This window comes from Oncorhynchus nerka, linkage group LG11, assembly GCF_034236695.1.
Source record: "Oncorhynchus nerka isolate Pitt River linkage group LG11, Oner_Uvic_2.0, whole genome shotgun sequence".
NCBI classification, from domain to species: Eukaryota; Metazoa; Chordata; class Actinopteri; order Salmoniformes; family Salmonidae; genus Oncorhynchus; species Oncorhynchus nerka.
The window spans coordinates 57,554,549-57,566,663 of record NC_088406.1 but is presented as its reverse complement, the minus strand read 5'-3'; the positions used below and the strand labels follow the sequence as shown (position 1 = coordinate 57,566,663).

Sequence of the window (12,115 nt, the reverse complement as noted above, 5' to 3'; positions counted from 1 at the left end):
CTCGAGTCTTCTTGGGTGGGACACTACAAGCTTGGCACACCTGTATTTGGGGAGTTTCTCTGGGGAGTTTCTCCCAATCTTGTTTCTCATGGTCTAAGAGTCTTTGGGTGCCTTTTGACAAACTCCAAGCGGGCAGTCATGTGCCTTTTACTGAGGAGTGGCTTCCATCTGGCCACTCTACCATAAAGGCCTGATTGGTGGAGTGCTGCAGAAATGGTTGTCCTGGAAGGCTCTCCCATCTCCACAGAGGAACTCTGGAGCTCTGTCAGAGTGACCATGGGGTTCTCGGTCACCTCCCTGACCAATGCCCCTTTCCCCTGATTGTTCATTTTGGCCAGGTGGCCAGCTCTCGGAAGAGTCTTGGTGGTTCCCAAACTTCCATTTAAGAATGATGGAGGCCACTGTGTTCTTGTGGACCTTCAATGCTGCAGTTCTTGGGGTACCCTTCCCCAGGTCTGTGCCTAGACACAATTCTGTCTCGGAGCTCTACAGATAATTCCGTCAACCTCATGGCTTGGTTTTTGCTCTGACATGCTCTTTCAACTCTGGGACCTTACAGAGCAGGTGTGTGTGCCTTTACAAATCATGTCCAATTGATTGAATTTACCACAGATGGACTCCAATCAAGTTGTAGAAACATCAAGGATGATCAATGGAAACAGCATGCACCTGAGCTCAATTGAGTCTCATAGCAAAGGGTCTGAACACTTATGTAAATAAGTATATGTTTATTTAAAAACCTGTTTTCACTTTGTCATTATAGGATAGTGTTGTAGATTGCTGAGGAAAATGGAAAATGTCAATTTTAGAATAAGGCTGCAACAAAACAACATTTGGAAAAGTCAAGGGGTCTGAATACAGTAGTGCAGTGGTTTTGTTCAGTTGAGGTTATTGGTTAACTTATTTCTCTCAAATGTTGTGTACAAATTTGTTTACATCCATGTTAGTAAGCATTACACAGGTGCACCTTGTGCTGGGGCCCACTCAAATGTGCAGTTGTGCAACAACAACGCCACAGATGTCTAAAGTCGAGGGAGCATGTAATTGACATGCTGACTGTAGGATTGTCCCCCAGAGCTGTTGCCAGAGAATTGAATGTTCATTTCTCTACCATAAGCCACATCATTTTAGAGAATTGGACAGTACATCCAACTGGCCCCACAACCGCAGACCACGTGTAACCATGCCAGCCCAGGACCTCCACATCTGGCTTCTTCACCTGCGGGATCGTCTGAGGCCAATCACCCGGACAGCTGATGAAACTGAGGAGTATTTTTGTCTGTAGTAATAAAGCCCTTTGGGTGGGGAAAAAACTCATTTTGCATGGCTGTGCCAGTCATGTGAAATTCATAGATTAGGGCCTAATGAATTTATTTGAATTAACTGATTCTTATAGGAACTGTAACTCTGTAAAATAGAAATGATTGCATGTTGCATTTATATTTTTGTTCTGTATAATTATGCGGGAAATGGCGGTGGAAACGACTATCATATCGAAGTAAATTTGGAGCGATGATATGGTGTGATCCTCCCACTATGACTGGGGAAACCATGCAGTTTATTAGGCCAAAGAGTAAATAAATTATGAACTTCACAGGGTGGTGAAAGTGCACAGTGATGAACTAGATGCTAATTTCCAATTAATATTTTAGGGTCTAATCCTGGTGACATGCTGACCGATGCTTGACAAATACAAATGTTCTTGCTCTTATCCATAATTATCTCGTCATGTAGACCAGACAACTCACACAGCCTAGCCTCATGGTACTGTCAATCTGCCAACTTCTGTCTGTAGTGTCCGAAGGTTTAGGCTACACACATACACACACACCTCTACGGAAAGGCGAGACTCATGAACACATTGGTTGTTTTGCTCTAGGACACCCACAAGCCTCACAACTCATCTGAAGGCAGCCCGGTACTAGTAAAAAACTAAAAAAGTATATGGAAGTAGTTTAGTGCCCCAAAAAAAGGGGTTAAATATAGGTAAAAAAATATACACTACCATTCAAACATATTAGAACTCCTATTCATTCAAGGATTTGTCTTTATTTTGACAATTTTCTACATTGTAGAATAATAGTGAAGACAGAACTGAAATAACACATATGGGATCATGTATTAACGAATTTAAGTGTTAAACAAATCAAAACATATTTTATATTTGAGATTCTTCAAATAGCCACCCTTTGCCAGATGACAGCTTTGAACACTCTTGGCATTCTCTCAACCAGCTTCATGAGGTAGTCACCTGGAATGCATTTACATTAACAGGTGTGCCTTGTTAAAAGTTCATTTGTGGAATTTCTTTCCTTCTTAATGTATTTGATCCAATCAGTTGTGTTGTGACAAGGTAGGGGGGTATACAGAAGAACATATTTTACCAAATAGGGCTAAGTCCATATTATGGCAAGAATAGCTCAAATAAGCATAGAGAAACGACAGTCCATCATTACTTTGTCATGAAAGTCAGTCAATAAGGAACATTTCAAGAACTTTGAAGGTGTAGTCGCAAAAACCATCAAGCGCTATGATGAAACTGGCTCTCATGAGGACCGCCACAGGAATGGAAGACCCAGAGTTACCTGTGCTGGAGAGGATAAGTTCATTAGAGTTGCCAGCCTCTGAAATTGCAGCCCAAATAAATGCCTCACTGAGTTCAAGTAACAGACAAATCTCAACATCAACTGTTCAGAGACCATGTGAATCAGGCCTTCATGGTCAAATTACTGCAAAGAAACCATTACTAAAAGGACACCAATAAGAGACTTGCTTGGGCCAAGAAACACAAGCAATGGACATTAGACCGGTGGAAATTTGTCCTTTGGTCTGGAGGTCAAATTTGAGATTTTTGGTTCTGCCGTGTCTTTGTGAGATGCGGTGTGGGTGAACGGATGATCCCCGCATGTGTATATCCCACCATAAAGCATGGAGGTGGTGTTATGGTGTGGGGGTGCTTTGCTGGTGACGCAGTCTGTGATTTATTTAGAATTCAAAGTATACTTAACCAGCATGGCTACCACAGCATTCTGCAGCGACACACCATCCCATCTGGTTTGGCCTTAGTGGAACTATCATTTCATTTTCACCTCCAGGCTGTGTAAGGGCTATTTTACCAAGGAGGAGAGTGGCATGCTGCATCAAATGACCTGGCCTCCACAACCACCCAACCAAATTGAGATGGTTTGGGATGAGTTGGACCGCAGAGTAAAGGAAAAGCAGCCAACAAATGCTCAGCATATGTGGGAACTCTTTCAAGACCGTTGGAAAAGCATTCCAGATTAAGCTGGTTGGAGAGAATGCCAAGTGTGGAAAGCTGTCAAAGGCAGAGTGGCTATTTGAAAGAATCTCTAATATAAAATAGATGTAGTAACCAAAAAAGTGTTAACAAATCTACATGATTCCATGTGTGTTATTTCAGTCGATTTCTTCACTGTTATTCTACAATGTAGAAAACAGTCAAAATAAAAACCTTTGAATGAGTAGGTGTTCTAAAACTTTTGACCGGTAGTGTACATTTTCTTATCTCTTGATTAATTTCTCTGTTTTGCCATGTATGAATCTGTTGTTCAATTAATTTCTATGGGCTAATACACTACATGACCAAGAGTATGTGTACACCTGCTCATCTAACATCTCATTCTAAAATCATGGGCATTGATATAGAGTTGGTCCTCCCTTTGCTGCTATAATAGCCTTCACTCTTCTGGGAAGGCTTTCCACTAGATGTTGCAACATTGCTGCGGGGACTTGCTTCCATTCAGCCACAAGACCATTAGTTGGGCACGGATGTTGGGAAATTAGGACTGGCTCGCAGTCAGCATTCCAATTCATCCCAAATGTGTTCGATGGGGTTGAGGTCTGGGCTCTCTGCAGGCCAGTCAAGTTCTTCCACACCAATTTTGACAAACCATTGCTGTATGGACCTCACTTTGTGCACAGGGGCATTGTCATGCTGAAACAGGAAAGGGCCTTCCCCAAACTGTTGCCACAAAGTTGGAAGCACAGAATTGTCTAGAATGTCAGTGAATGCTGTAGCGGTAAGATTTCCCTAAACTGGACCTAAGGGGCCTAGCCCAACCATGAAAAAGAGCCCCATCCTCCAAGCCCATTCGTCCGTCAGACTTCCAGATGAAGAGTGATTAATTACTCCAGAGAACGTGTTTCCACTGCGCCAGAGTCCAATGGAGGAAAGCTTTACACCACTCCAGCCAACGCTTGGCATTGCGCATGGTTATCTTAGACTTGTATGCGGCCATGGAAACCCATTTCATGAAGCTCCCGACAAAGTTAGTGCAGATGTTGCTTCCAGAGGCCGTTTGGAACTCTGTGTGTTGCAACAGGACAGATCATTTGTACTCGCTTCAGCACTCTGCGGTCCCATTCTGTGAGCTTGTGTGGCCTACCACATTGCGGTTTTTCTGTTGTTCCTCCTAGACATTTCCACTTCACAATGAGAGCACTTAAGTTGACCGGGGCAGCTGTAGCAGGGCAGAAATTTGACTTGTTGGAAAGGTGGCACATTGGAAGTCACTTAACTCTTCAGTAAAGGCCATTCTACTGCCAATGTATGTATTTTTACACCTGTCAGAAAAGGGTGTGGGCGAAATAGCCAAATTTGTAGGGGTGACCACCTGCACACAAGGCCAAATTCAATGTTTCATCAAATAGTTTTTGATCCCTAAAGGGGTCGTAAACTCAAATCACAAGCTAAATGATCCTTGGTATGACCATCTTAAAACCAATTCCATATGTTAGTTTATTAGAACCCGCCATCATGACTTAACAGATATCTCATTGACGGTAAGACTATGGCAACTGGGGTCTCAGCCATCACTCTTCCCATCTGTACCACATTCAGTCTCCATCTCAGACCAGCTCTGGCACCAACTAATCTGGACAAGGAAGCTCCTCAAACTTGTCAGAAGTTTCACATTTCTCTCCGATGATCATATGGTTAACTGTTGTGAACTCAAATTCATGTTTACAGTCACAGTACCCCATCAACACTTCACATTCTGGGAGCGACGAGTAAGACTCAGAATATTACCCAGGTAGCAGTATAAGGTTTAATACAGTATACTTTACTGGAAGGGCCACTGGCATTAAGGCAGGGGTGTAAAACTGAATTGGAAGGCATGAGTCTGCTGGTTGTAATTTCCTTTCAATTAGTAGCCAATAAAGACCTCTACAACCAGGTGAGGAAAGTTCCTAATTGATCAATGACCTTGATCAAGGCCTATTTTTTCCCCCCTTAAGATGCACAAGAAACCTACAGATTTGTTCCCAGATCTTTGTACTTTTGCCATTGTCAAGCAAAACAGGTTCAGTAATGACAAAAAGGCAAACAAATTGTGCTCTATTACACTGGGGCACTCACATTGGGTCATGTCTTTGCTGTCAACCTAGACCAGGGCATTTCTTTGTTAACTTAGTCGCTATACGTAATCTTGATATAACATTTAGAAACATCACCAAACCATGAATGACAAGGCCAAAGGAAGTAACTTGCATTGTAATTTATTGTGGTTTAACAGATTCTTTCCACAGCATGAAGCATACAACATTCTAGGGCCATTCACACATCGATTTGCAGTACTGCAGTGACAGAAACCCCAAACAGTCTATTGACCCAAGTCCATTAAACATTATATGCCCACAAGTCAAATGCATTGACACGCTGTGTTAGGCCAATATTAATAAAAACCGACCACTGCATTTCAGAAGCCTACGCATATCTGAGATGACTGACTCACAACACAAACCACATCAATATTGTTCATAGGGTGTGACAGTACACCCAAGGTCAAAAACACCTGTTTCCTTGGCAGGCCTCTTCCTCTGACCATTGGTCTGGCCCCTTGGAGTAATGGGGGGCATCTGAGGACACCAGGGCCCCACCAGACAATTGAGGTACATGTTGTGGACCAGGTAGTCCAGGATGGCATCCAGAGAACCACTCACTTTGCCCTGAGGTCTGATGCCCAGGTGGGGGTCAGTGGAACTAAAGTTGTTTAAGATCTGTGAGGCAGAAAGCAGCACACACACAGCCTGCTGCTGGAGGTGGCGGGGGAGATTTTGTAGGCTGCAGGCCAGGGTCAGACAGTTTCTCTGCAGCTGGTGACTCACACTGGGAGAGACCGTCAGGCAGTGGATAACCACCCGCTGGAGAAACAGAGGTTATGTACTGCTTTATATACTCTGCTGAACCATGCAAGCGAACACAACCAATGCTTGGTCTGGGAAAAGCAACAGCATGGTTGAGCACAATTCTGTTTTATTTAACATGTTAATTCAGGTACTGAAATGTTTTCAGTAAGGATTTCAATTAGCCACTTGAATAGGAGCCAATTTCTAGGGAAAGAATTTGAGAACCCCTAGAGCAAGCTTGTAACAGTAATAATCACAGCTTTTAAGACCCATTTCCACCAACAGTACATTAGTAAATAGATTTGATAATACCTCGGTCTCCTTGTCTTCCTTCTCTTGAACGTTACTAGTCCATTCCACCAAGGCGCCAAGACTGTCCTGCACACATTAATTCCATCAGAAGCATAATGGACATTTTGGACTCAAAGTAGCATTTCCATTTCAAGAACATGGATTATACTGAATATAAATGCATCATGCAACAATTTCAAAGATAACAGAGTTCATATAAAAGTAGTCAGTCAATTGATATAAATTCATTATTCCCTAATCCATGACATATGCATCTGTTGGGCACAGATATCTTAAACAGGTAGGGGGTGTATCAGAAAACCAGTCAGTATCTGGTGACCACCAGCCTTATGCAGCACAACATCTCCTTCACAGAGTTGATCAAATGGTTTGTGGCCTGTGGAATGTTGTCCCACTTCAATGGCTGTGCGAAGTTGCTAGATATTGGCGGGAACTGGAGCATGCTGCCATACACGTTGATCCAGAGCATCCAAACATGCTTAATGGGTGACATGTCTGGTGAGTATGCAGGCCATGGAAGAACTGGGACATTTAGCTTCCAGGAAGTGTACAGACCCTTGCGACATGGGGCTGTGCAGTATCATGAGGTGATGGCGCTGGGCCTCAGGATCTCGTCATGTATCTGCATTCAAGTTGCCATCAATAAAACTAAATTGCGTTCGTTTTCTGTAGCTTATGCCTGCTCATACCATAACCCCACAGCCACCATGGAACGCACTGTTCACAACATTGACACTCGCAAATCAAACCAGGACCCCAAACTGACCTGAAACTATTAGGCTACCAAACCCTATCAGTGGGTCCCTCTCCCAAATGGACTTCTAGAGAAACTGGTTTAAGCATCTACCAGGCTTATTACCAAGTGCATGGTGTGCTGAAGCAAGTTGAGGGATTTCTGACAGCAGACTTTGACAAAGCGCATCTTCTCCTCTGCCTGGTGGTATGCTCGTCTACACAGCTTGACCGTGAGGGAAACCAGTCGGACAGGAGAGCTGGGCCTGGCGGCGGCAACGTCAAAGCCCTTCACAGTCTTGACCTCGTCTTCTAAAGACAGAAGAGTAAGTGTGATGAGAGATTAGAAGAGAACACATCAGCTTTCAGTTGCCTTTCATTTGTGTCAGTATAAGTATCCAGAGGCCTTGGAAAACCATAGTTAAGGTGCAAAACATTGTTGAGTACACTTTGATATGCTGGTGTAAATAGCCCCTCACTTCCATTACGAAATATTTTGCTACATTTCGCTATGGTGTGCCACTAATGCATACACCCCAGCATTAGCATCACTCACCCATCTCTTCATCAGTCGGAGGAAGGGCTTGGTCCACCAGGGTTTCTGACAGGCTCAGTGCATTTTTCAGTCCCATACTAACCAGCTGGACAGCAGGTTTCAGGGACACAATGTTGGCTCTCCCACCACTTGCTCCTTTTGTCATCGCAACCATGCCAGTCAGGGTGTAATACATGCAGTTCTTTGCTCCGTAGACAGCAATGACTACAGCATCTTTGGCCTCCATCATTATATTCTTCACATCTGAAACAATCTGGGTAATGATAAACAGAAATAGTTCTTACAATAATATAAAAATATATTTGTCACAAAGGACAGCCAATAGAGGATTGGGACATATTTGAAGATTGAATTCACCTGCTGTGAAGGCTGTTGAAGCACTGGCAACGTACTCTCAAGTTTATCCAGGCCTTTGCATGCAAGATCATTCATAACAGAAACTGTGGGAGCACAGCATAGGGGTTGGATTTGGTGAGAGAATTGTCAGTTCAAGCCCTGGTTTAGCCTAAAGTGATTCCATAAGTGGAAAAACTTGAAAGGTGACAGAGCATCAAAGTACTTACTTTGGGGCTCCAGCTTAATGATGATGGGGGTGGCACGGTTACAGGCTACGGAGGATAAGGTCGTCACACTAATCTCCACCACTTTACACAATGATCGGATGTAGGGGTGGTTGTGCTTGGTGTCACAATACAAGACAGATACGAGTGCACACGCTGAACTAACCATGGGGAGGTTAGCCAAACGAAAGACCGCATTCTGTCAAGGAACAAACCAAAAATTGTAACCACAAGTCATGACTAATAAAAATACCTATGACCAATGCAAAAAACACTTTCACTGGGTATGGCTACTTTAGATCGTCAGTACTCTCACCAACATTAAGCAAGCAGTTAATATAGCTAGAACATGGTTGAGTAGTAGGAATACAAAGTATAGGGAGCATGTGCTGTCTAGGCCTAGTGGCTGGGGACAAGAATGTAAATTTAACCAACCTGACTCGAGTTAAGATTCCCAGGCATCATATTTGGCCCTATTAAGATTATATAATTTTACATTCATACAATACATTTAATTTCAAATTTACATGATAAAAAGAGATGGTTCAAAGTATAAATGTATCGCATATGCTACCTGAGAAATTACATATTTTGCTTTATAAATTGTGGCTTTGTCTATTCACCTGCCAAACTTTCACCTGCATGTTCTTCGTAAAACCACATTCTTTCTTGCGATGTCCCTTGCACCATGGCGTAATGACGATAGAATTGGTCAGCAAAAATAATATGTTAAGGCTAATCGCAAAGAAAACAGGGTGGATCTCTATAGTATGAAGTGGTGTCCTCTCCTTTGCCTTATCGGTCCTATGAATGAAATGCGACAGGTGAAACCCAATTCCTGATATATATTCATTAGGCTATTGCGTCACCTGTTGTTTCACCCAATAATAATTGACTATGAATCAGTGTAGACGAGGAAAGGAAGACGTTTGAGATGCGCGCGCATGCACACAAGCGATGTCAATTACACTTTGAAGGATAACTGTGTGTGTTTGTTTTTTGCTTGCCACTTAAATTATCAATCAGATGGTGTAAACATGATGACCCAGTGTTTATGCCAGATCTGCGCCTGCAGATAAGATTTTGCCGAAAAAGTGGTAGGCTAGCTATCAACTTTGGCAAATTACAATTCTGTGTCGTGGAACGAGTATATTGTTTACTATTGTCATGCCGTTACATTTACATTTACATCCATAAAGAATAATTTTCTAATTGCATTTTTGCATAATTTCCTAGGAGTGACATCACTTCCTAACACAGCCTAATCACGGCTACAGCTGATAATTGTTTATGCAATCGTAGTCCAATTAGAATTTTGTAGTTCATGTTATTGTTCATATTCTTTGGTTATTAAGTTTACTCATTAAATTGTTGGGAGCATGTGTGTGTCTTTCTTTATTTTCATACTTATTTATGTTCTTGTCATATTGCAAAGATTGTTTTTTTCTTGCAGTCGGCATTAATGTCCATATCCCCACCTGCTGTCATCCCCACCTCCTGCTCCGACTCAGCGTGTGTGCACACAGATTACAGTGACAAGTTCCACTTTACAGGAACTGTGGCTCCTCAGGCGTCCAAAAAAGTTAACAATGAGTTCAAGCCGTTGGATGGTGACATGTCCAATACCACCACCTTCAGGTTAGTTTCAGTCAATTTATTCGGTCTACACAGTAAAAGCTATAGTGTTCATTTTGTAGTCCCTTGCCATATGGAATCATGCCAAAACCACTTCCATGGAAGGCACTACACTCAATTGGCACAAGGAGTATGTACTCCTTATACATTCAGAGTCGGGAATGAGTTTGTGTGCTGTCTTGCAGAAGGGGTATGGTGCGGCATCCGTGCTGTATGTAGGCCTAAATTCATCGAACCACCTTCCTCTCCCAGTACACTGCCAAGAATGCCCACCAGTATGGTTATTTAGTATGATGGTCAGGGCGTGAGTTGGGGTGGGCAGTTTGCTTGTTTTCTATGATTTGGGGATTTGTATGTTTCGGCCTAGTATGGTTCTCAATCAGAGGCAGGTGTCATTAGTTGTCTCTGATTGAGAATCATACTTAGGTAGCCTGGGTTTCACTGTTTGTTTGTGGGTGATTGTCTATGTTGATTGCTTGTGTCAATCACAGTTCTCATTTAGCTTCACAGTCGTTTATTGTTTTGTATAGTGTGTTTCAGTGTTTTCATCATTAAATATCAATATCAACAACTGATAGGATATGATTATAGTTTAAGTCCCACCAACCATTTCCCACATTATTTCCATTAGAAATATTATTTTAATGTCCAACCTTTTGATGTTACAGCACTGCAAAATCTCTCTGTTGCAACAAGGATTTTTAACTTCCATTTCTGCAGAGTGGGAGAGAGTTCCTGCGAGGTATTTACGACCGTCAAAAACTGTCCAACTCCCGCAAGAGAGGGGAGCTCTTGAAACCTTTGGTTAGCTGGCACCTTTGATCTCCATCCAGGAGGGCAAGTCATGACAACTCTAAAGCCTTGACTAAAGCCGTATTACCAACACTAGTTCCTGATAAAAACAATACTTATTTCAAAGTCGAAGAATAAAAGAAATGTGTTCCGAAAAAAATGCATTGTGGTTGAAATGCTACATCATTACCAAACAAATAAGATAATGTATAAAATCTGTGGAAATATGACATTTCTACACAGCTGTATAAAAGCATAATAACCATTCTCCAGCCATACAGTAAATAATGAAAAGTTACAAAAGGTTGGCCTACAGTAGTCTACAATATGTGTTTTCAACTGTAATCCTGTCAAACATTTCTGGATTAATGATGTTCCTAGACTAATATCCATTATAGCTTCACAAGTTTCATTATTTATATGTATGGGCAAAATGGAACCACACATGCACGGGTTGGATGCACACACTTCAACAGGCCAATGTCTGTGATACGAATATGGGTGTTTGGGGGCAACCTTGCAACAATATCTATGTTTCCATTAATTTGTCCAGTGATTTTATTGTCGACATTTATAAAGTTGGCATAGAAAATAGTTGCGACAATTGCCTTCTAGGGTGCATTTCAGAGGAGGCTGGTGGGAGGAGCTACAGGAGAATTGGCTCATTGTAATGTTTAGAATGGAATAAATGTAATGGAGACGTGTCTCCATGTGTGCCATATATTCCACTCCACCCATTACAATGTGTCTGTCCTCCTACAGCTCCTCTCACCATCCTCCTCTGAAATGCACCCTATAAGGCAATTGTTGCATCTTTTCTATGCAAACTTTTTTTAAACTATCTTGTGTCGATAATAACAGCTGGACTAAATGACGTTACACCTAAAGTGTCAAATAAAAATGTGGTGGGTGAAGTGTTTCCATTACCCATTTAGGCAAATTGGCATTAATAAATTGACTGTTTAATGTCTCAGGTAGCCCGCAAAAGCCAGCATGGATAAAATACAAAAATTGACAAATATTTGCCATGTTCTAATAACTCATATGTCATTGGAAACCTGCCTAGTGTATCGCCAACATTTCATTGGGAGAATCTCAATTACATAAACTCAGCAAAAAAAGAAAAGTCCCATTTTAAGGACCCTGTCTTTCAAATATAATTAGTAAAAATCCAAATAACTTCACAGATCTTCATTGTAAAGGGTTTAAACACTGTTTCCCATGCTTGTTCAAAAAACCATAAACAATTAATGAACATTCACCTGTGGAACGATCGTTAAGACACTAACAGCTTACAGATGGTAGGCAATTAAGGTCACAGTTATGAAAACTTAGGACACTAAAGAGGAATTTCTACTGACTCTGAAAAACACCAAAA

The 12,115-nt window shown here is 41.9% G+C and overlaps 1 protein-coding gene across 1 annotated transcript; it reads right to left on the bottom strand.

Moving 5' to 3' along the window:
• Positions 1-5,504: 5,504 nt before the first annotated feature.
• Positions 5,505-9,143, bottom strand: LOC115137211 (perilipin-2-like). Its single transcript, XM_065024088.1, has 8 exons — positions 8,934-9,143; positions 8,746-8,783; positions 8,314-8,509; positions 8,108-8,190; positions 7,751-8,003; positions 7,310-7,506; positions 6,463-6,537; positions 5,505-6,165 (listed from the first exon to the last, which is right to left on the bottom strand). Exons 1-8 carry the CDS (start codon positions 8,998-9,000, stop codon positions 5,770-5,772), a joined length of 1,305 nt encoding a protein of 434 aa, XP_064880160.1. The 5' UTR covers positions 9,001-9,143; the 3' UTR covers positions 5,505-5,769.
• Positions 9,144-12,115: the final 2,972 nt, after the last annotated feature.